The sequence below is a fragment of the Rattus norvegicus genome, chromosome 15, assembly GCF_021556685.1.
Source record: "Rattus norvegicus strain SHRSP/BbbUtx chromosome 15, alternate assembly SHRSP_T2T, whole genome shotgun sequence".
NCBI lineage: Eukaryota > Metazoa > Chordata > Mammalia > Rodentia > Muridae > Rattus > Rattus norvegicus.
The window spans coordinates 14,281,846-14,289,160 of record NC_141548.1 but is presented as its reverse complement, the minus strand read 5'-3'; the positions used below and the strand labels follow the sequence as shown (position 1 = coordinate 14,289,160).

At 41.2% G+C, this 7,315-nt stretch overlaps 1 protein-coding gene and 1 pseudogene across 1 annotated transcript; both read left to right on the top strand.

The window, feature by feature from the left end:
* Positions 1-2,449: 2,449 nt before the first annotated feature.
* LOC148000828 (eukaryotic translation initiation factor 1A-like) lies at positions 2,450-3,223 on the top strand. Its single transcript, XM_087587166.1, has one exon. The coding sequence runs from the start codon at positions 2,746-2,748 to the stop codon at positions 3,178-3,180; it is 435 nt and encodes a 144-aa protein (XP_087443292.1). The 5' UTR covers positions 2,450-2,745; the 3' UTR covers positions 3,181-3,223.
* A 2,288-nt stretch (positions 3,224-5,511) lies between these two features.
* On the top strand, positions 5,512-6,640 carry Eno1-ps18 (enolase 1, pseudogene 18; annotated as a pseudogene).
* The last annotated feature ends 675 nt before the right edge of the window (positions 6,641-7,315 follow it).

Genomic DNA, 7,315 nt, shown 5'->3' with positions numbered 1-7,315 from the left:
GATTTTTGCGATTCCTCTCTGTAGGCTTCTACTTGTTCTCTAAGGGAGTTCTTCACGTCTTTCTTGAAGTCCTCCAGCATCATGATCAAATATGATTTTGAAACTAGATCTTGTTTTTCTGGTGTGTTTGGATATGCCATGTTTGTTTTCGTGGGAGAATTGGGCTCCGATGATGCCATGTAGTCTTGGTTTCTGTTGCTTGGGTTCCTGCGCTTGCCTCTCGCCATCAGCTTATCTCTAGTGTTACTTTGTTCTGCTATTTCTGACAGTGGCTAGACTGTCCTATAAGCCTGTGTGTCAGGAGTGCTGTAGACCTGTTTTCCTCTCTTTCAGTCAGTTATGGGGACAGAGTGTTCTGCTTTCGGGCGTGTAGTTTTTCCTCTCTACAGGTCTTCAGCTGTTCCTATGGGCCTGTGTCTTGAGTTCACCAGGCAGCTTTCTTGCAGCAGAAAATTTGGTCTTACCTGTGGTCCCGAGGCTCAAGTTCTCTCATGGGGTGCTGCCCACGGGCTCTCTGCAGCGGCAGCAACCAGGAAGTCCTGTGCCGGCCCTTCTGGGAGCTTCAGTGCACCAGGGTTCCAGATGGCCTTTGGTGTTTTCCTCTGGCGTCTGAGATGTGTGCCCAGAGAGCAGTCTCTTCTGGTTTCCCAGGCTTGTCTGCCTCTCTGAAGGTTCAGCTCTCCCTCCCACGGGATTTGGGTGCAGAGAACTGTTTATCCGGTCTGTTTCCCTCAGGTTCCGGCGGTGTCTCAGGCAGGGGTCCTGCCACTCCTGGGCCCTCCCCCACGGGAGCCCAGAGGCCTTATACAGTTTCCTCTTGGGCCAGGGATGTGGGCAGGGGTGGGCAGTGTTGGTGGTCTCTTCAGCTCTGCAGCCTCAGGAGTACCCACCTGACCAGGCGGTGAGGCCTCATTCCCAAGGGGTCTGGGAGCAGAGAGCTGCTGTGGGCAGTGATCCATGGGCGTGGGACCTCTGGCAAACACAGGACGTGCCCGGTCCTAGATGAACTCTGCCTCTGTGTGTCCCGATCTCACCAGGCAGCTCTCTTGCAGCAGACAAGTTGGTCTTACCTGTGGTCCCGAGGCTCAAGTTTGCTCGTGGGGTGCTGCCCGCGGGCTCTCTGCGGCGGCAGCAACCAGGAAGCCTGGAAACTGTCTTATGAGAGGATATATTTGTTGAAGCAGACATCTGGGAGGATGTTCTGCTGAGAAGAAACACGTGCTATTTCTTCTTCTTCTTTTTTTTTTTTTTTTGGAAGCAGGCTAGAAAAGGGACATGTGATACTTTGCTAGAGCAAATTGTTGAGAGAACATATGCTATCTGGCAAAGGTACAAGTCTAACCCAACAGACAGTGATGATGCTTAATGGTATTGGTTCGCCTTGCCACTCTTCGCTGATCTTTGTTCAGCTTTGCTGATGCTGATCCTCACTGACTGTGCTGTGTGGTATTGGTTCATCTTGCTGTCTTTGCTCATTATCATTTGTCATGACTTCATACAGAGTTCTGCAGCTTCTTGCCATTTCCTCCAACTCAGGATGATTGGCAGAACCTCATTGGTTCATGAATGGTGTTTGCAAGTAGATTGAACTACCACTAATGCTGATATCTTGGCAATGCAGACTGGATTTGCTCCAAAGAGCTATTTCTAAACAGGTCTACACCCTCATTTGCCCTATTAACCTTCCATTTTCACTACCTTTGGTGGGTATCAGGCTAGAAGGGAGGTTTAATCATTTAATTGCATTTATTAAAGCAGGTTTAAAAAATATAAGCCTACAGTATACTTTTTGTCTACTCTAACATTTATTCCATAGATAAACTGCTGGAACGTGTGAATGGGGTCCATCCTGCAGATTCTCAACTATTAGATCCCCATGATACAGGACAACAGCAGAATATCTGGAGGAGTCACAGTGAGGTTCCAGTATTGATGTGTAGTAGAGGCCAGAGGGCCCATATCAGACCAATGGTTCATTGTAGTGAACATTTGTAAGCAAAGAAGTGTGGCCAATCATTATTTTTTAAAGGATTCAACATCCTTAGTCACCAGAGAAATGTAAATTAAAGCTTGAGATATCACTAAACTCCAGTTAGGTGACTATCATTGAGATGTCTGACAAGTGTTGAAGAGGATGAGAAGAAAGAGTAGCTTATACTCACTGCTTGCACAGGTGAAAATTAATGAAGTTAGTATAGAAATCAGTTTAGAGTTCCTCAAAAAGAAATAGAACTAAAATATGACCCATTCTACCATTCTACTTCTGGGCATATACCCCTAACCTACCATAAAGATATTTGCACATTTCTATTTATTGATGCCATTTTTACTATAGGAAGGAATTAGAATGAACCTAAATATCTATCAGCAGGTACATAATGAAAAACTGATACATAAAATATAATGTTCCTCATCTGTAAAGAAAAATAAAATCGGCCGGCCGTTGCCTAGGAAGGGCGCGTGGTCTCGCTGCTTGCCCGGCTGAGACGGCAGAGGGGTTCTGCTGCATTTGTCACTACTGGGAAAACTACACCTTCCTGAGAGCCAGGCCAGAAATTTTGTAGCTATTAGAAGCCAGGACTCTGGAACACTGTTTGCTGCTTGTGGATCTTCTGTACTTACAGTGTCGCTATTCAGTCACTTCAGATTTCCCACTATTAAGAGACTTCCTGCCACCCATCCTAGCAGTCACAGTCACTGTCAGCAGGGACTCCTCACCCAACCCCTGTGGTTGCCATCTTCATCATGCCAAAAAATAAAGGCAAAGGAGACAAAAACAGGCGCAGAGGTAAAAATGAAAATGAATCTGAGAAAAGAGAGTTAGTGTTTAAAGAGAATGGGCAAGAGTATGCTCAGGTGATCAAAATGCTGGGAAATGGACGGTTGGAAGCAATATGCTTTGATGATGTGAGGAGGCTCTGCCACCTAAGAGGGAAGTTGAGAAAAAAGGTTTGGATAAATACCTCAGACATTATATTGATTGGTCTACGAGACTATCAAGACAACAAGGCTGATGTAATCTTAAAGTATAATGCAGATGAAGCAAGAAGTCTGAAGGCATATGGAGAACTTCCAGAACATGCCAAAATCAATGAAACGGACACATTTGGTCCTGGGGATGACGATGAAATCCAGTTTGATGATATTGGAGATGATGATGAAGACATTGATGATATCTAACCTGACCTAAGCACGTTACATTTCAAGTTCTCTGAAGATAGCTCTACACAGTTGGGATGTTGACGTTCAGCTGTTAAGTAAAACTTCATTTGGCATGTGTATGACTTGTTAATGCAAATTGATGCATTTTATTTTTTGAAGTATTATATTTCTTTGAAAACCAAAGATGTTGAGTTATCTTAAGTGACATGTTAACACTCTGTGCTTCTGGATATAATTGAACTTAGGGCACAGCAGTGTGCACTATTAAGAGACTGCCTTTCCATTTGTGATGCTTCATTTCTGGCACGTGAGTGTTTTGTGTCAGCAGTTCTGCCACGTGACCACCGTAGGCTGGAGTAAGTCCTGGTCCAGCACACCTGCTTTAGACTCTAATCATCTGGCTGCATTTGAGACGTCTCAAAGTTAGACAGGATATGGCTATTTCTGTATTTATGGAGCCATGCCATTTTATACTTTCACGTTCCATACATTCATTTTACCCTTTAAGTTGTTGTCATCCATAAAAAATATCTTACAGTGCAATTTTTAAATTTATGGGTAGCAATTTTGAGTTTTCAAAATTAGTCATTGCAAAAATTAAATACTTAGAGGAGATAATCCATTATCTTGACTTTACAAATAAAGTAGTTGACAATGTTTATATGTAATTTTACTTTTCTAAGGCATACCCAAAAAATAGGAAATGAAAATTAAAAGAGAAGTAAATCTGTTCTGATACTTGCATAGAGAAATTTTCAAAGAAGGTAGTTGTTAATAGTTTGTGTTAAGTCATTTTCAAAAAGTTAGCTACTGTATTGAGGCTTCGGATAATTACTATGTATTGATTAAAGTTAGTTACATAATTGTATGAGGGAAGTTTTCCTTAAACTAAGCTTAAGTTAAAGGACAAGAAGCCACAGCTTAATGAAAATGTGGTTCCTGTTTTCTAAATGGAGGAGTCTAGAAATGGAAACAATAAAAACATGTTGGTATAAAAGCATTTTTTCTTTTTAATATGTTCATTATATCTCTGGTATATAACAAAAATAAATGATTGGATGATTTCTAGTATATAAAAAAAATAAAATAAAATCATGAAAACTGATGGAAAGTATAGTATTATGTGAGGTCACCAAAACTCAGAAAGAAAACCAACATGTTCTTCATCATATGTGGATCTTAATTTATATGTGTTATACTTAAACAGCTACAGATATTAGTATACTATAAAATTTAGAAAACAGAACAAGAAAGGATAATATTAGGTTATGGAGGAGAGAATGCAGGCAAAACCACATGAGTAATGAAAGAGGGTATATAAAACAGTTCTTCAGTTTCACCTCTCTTTTCTGTGGTTGATAAATCCATACAAATGTATTTATTGTGAGAGTGAGAAACTTTCCTTGGATCCAGAGTGGTCACTGCAATAGTGTTTGCTGAATGCGTAGAGTTTGGGGCTAAGCAAGAGTTCATGTGCCTGCTTTAATCTAATTGTGTGACAGTTTTATTTATGCTTCATTACAATAAAGTGACTTTTATAAAAATAATAAAGTGGTGTGATACTAGAAACTAATACTCAATAATCAGGAGCATTTCCTTATTTCAATAACTAACATTCTAAGGAAGAGATCATGCAGATAATTCCATTAACATTCACTCAACATACCGGGGAGTAAGTCTAAACAATGAAGTCAACTATCTTTACCACGATAAACTTAATTTCTAGAGAAATTAAGGAAGATACTACAATGTGAAAAGACTTGCCATATTGATAGAATAGAAGAATCAATATGGAGAAATTGTCTATCTTACCAAAACAATCTACATATTCAATGCAATTCTCACTGGAGTAAATCTTTGTTTTGATATCTGACATACTTTTTATGATATTGGTTGCACCAGAGTTTGGTTCATACATGTTTTAGACTGTAATATCTTCTTGGTTCTTTGTTCCTCTCATTATAATGAACTATCCACTTTCATCTTTTCTAATTAGTTTTACTTTGAAGTTTATTTTGTTAATCAGATAGAGATACTTGCTTGCCCCCTGGTCCAATTTAGTTAGAATACATTTTCTATCCTTTCATTTATTGATGGCGACTGTTTAAAAAAATGAGTTTCATGAATGCAATAAAATTCTTTTAATTTATTTTTCTTAATGTATTTAACTAACTTTTAGCTTTTGATTGGGGAATTGAAGGCGCTAATATTTAAAGCTAATATTGAAAAGGGTGTGTTGAGTGCTGCTCTGGTACAGAGTCATGCTCATGTCTGTCTTTAGTGCTCTCTTCAGGGTCTACAGAACCCTCTTTCCTTCCTTTGCAGTGATCTGACTGTCAGAAGTTCACCATGTCTATTCTCAGGATCTATGCCAGAGAGATCTTTGACTCCCATGGGAATCCCACTGTTGAAGTGGATCTCTACACCACAAAAGGTCTCTTCCAATCTGTGGTGCCCAGCAGTGGACCCACTGGCATCTATGAGGCCCTAGAACTCTGAAACAATGATAAGACCCTCTTCATGGGGAAGGGTGTCTCAAAGGCTGTTAAGCACATCAATAACATTACTGCACCTGCTCCAGTTAGCTAGAAATTGAATGTTGTGGAGCAAGAGAAGATTGCCCAGCTGATGAGTGAGATGGACAGTACCAAGAATAAGTGCAAATTTGAAAAATTTGGTGCAAATGCCATTCTGGGAGTGTCCCTGGCTGTCTACAAAGCTGTTGCTGTGGAAAAGGGGGTGCCCCTTTACTGTCACATTGCTGACTTGGCCTGCAACCCTGAAGTCATCCTGCAGGTCCGAGCTTTCAATGTGATCAAAGGCAGTTCTCACACTGGCAACAATCTGGCCATGCAAGAATCCATGATCTTGCCTTTGGGGGCATCCTGTTACCAGGAAGCCATGCACATTGGAGCAGAGTTTACCACAACCTGAAGAAGGTCATCAGGGAGAAGTATGGGAAAGACACCACCAGTGAGGGTGGTGAGGGTGGATTCGTACCTAACATCCTAGAGAACAAAGAAGCACTGGAGAGACTCAAGAATGCAATTTCAAAGGCCAGCTACACTGAACAGGTTGTCATCGGCATGGATGTGGCTGCCTCCAAGTTCTACAGGGCTGGCAAGTATGACCTGAACTTCAATTGTCCAGATGACTCCAGCTGGTACTTCACACCCAACCAGCTGGCTGGCCTCTATTAATCCTTCATCATAAGTCCAGTGGTGTCCATTGAAGACCCCTTTGACCAGGACAACTAGAATGCTTGGCAGCAGTTCACAGCTAGTGCAGGCATCCAGGTGTTGGGGGATGACCTCACAGTGACCAACCTGAAGCAGATTGCCAAGGCCATGAAAAACAGAAAAGATGATTCCAATCCATCAACTCAGTCAGTGGATTCAGGTGTCCTTTAAGCATTACGCTATGCAAGAAGCCAAACAGCAGTTTGTCAAATATGATAAGAGCACTGATGGTACTGTGACATGGGATGAGTACTGATGTACGGCTGTGTGATTGACTTTGATGAGAACACTGCTCTGGGTGGTTCAGAGGAGGAGTCTTTGTAGGCTGCTTCATCTAAAGGATAAGAAACGATTAGAAAAAGCTACCAAGGATTCTGGTCCTGGTCTGAGTCTTGAAGAGTTTTTTGCATTTGAACACCCTGAAGAAGTTGATTATATAATGGAGTCATTCAAGAGGCTTTGGAAGAATATGGTTTGGGTTTGTTAGTTTGGAAGAATTTCTTGGCGATTACAGGTGGGATCCAACTGCAAATGAAGACCCAGAATGGATACTTGTAGAAAAGGGCAGATTAGTGAATACTTATGACAAAGTTAACGACGGCCAGCTTGATCCCCAATAGCTATTGTGGGGTGGTGCCCAATAACCAGGGCACTGCAAAAGAAGAAGTTATTCATCTGATAGATGAGATGGATTTGAATAATGGCAAAAATGCTCTCTGAAGAAGAGATTCTAAAAAATGAAGCCGCGGATTATGGCAGACAGCTCCGTGATGGCTATTTCTATCATGATGAGCTTTAACTCATAGGTGTCCCAAGAAGGATGGGGCCCTTTGTAGTTTGCTACCAGATTTACTTTTATGATAAAATATGGATGTTGTATTTTACACTCCTAAGTCTTATTACATCAGATGATC

Excerpts from the sequence above, each read along its gene's own strand:
- LOC148000828 (XM_087587166.1), top strand. The coding sequence starts at position 2,746 with ATGCCAAAAAATAAAGGCAAAGGAGACAAAAACAGGCGCAGAGGTAAA.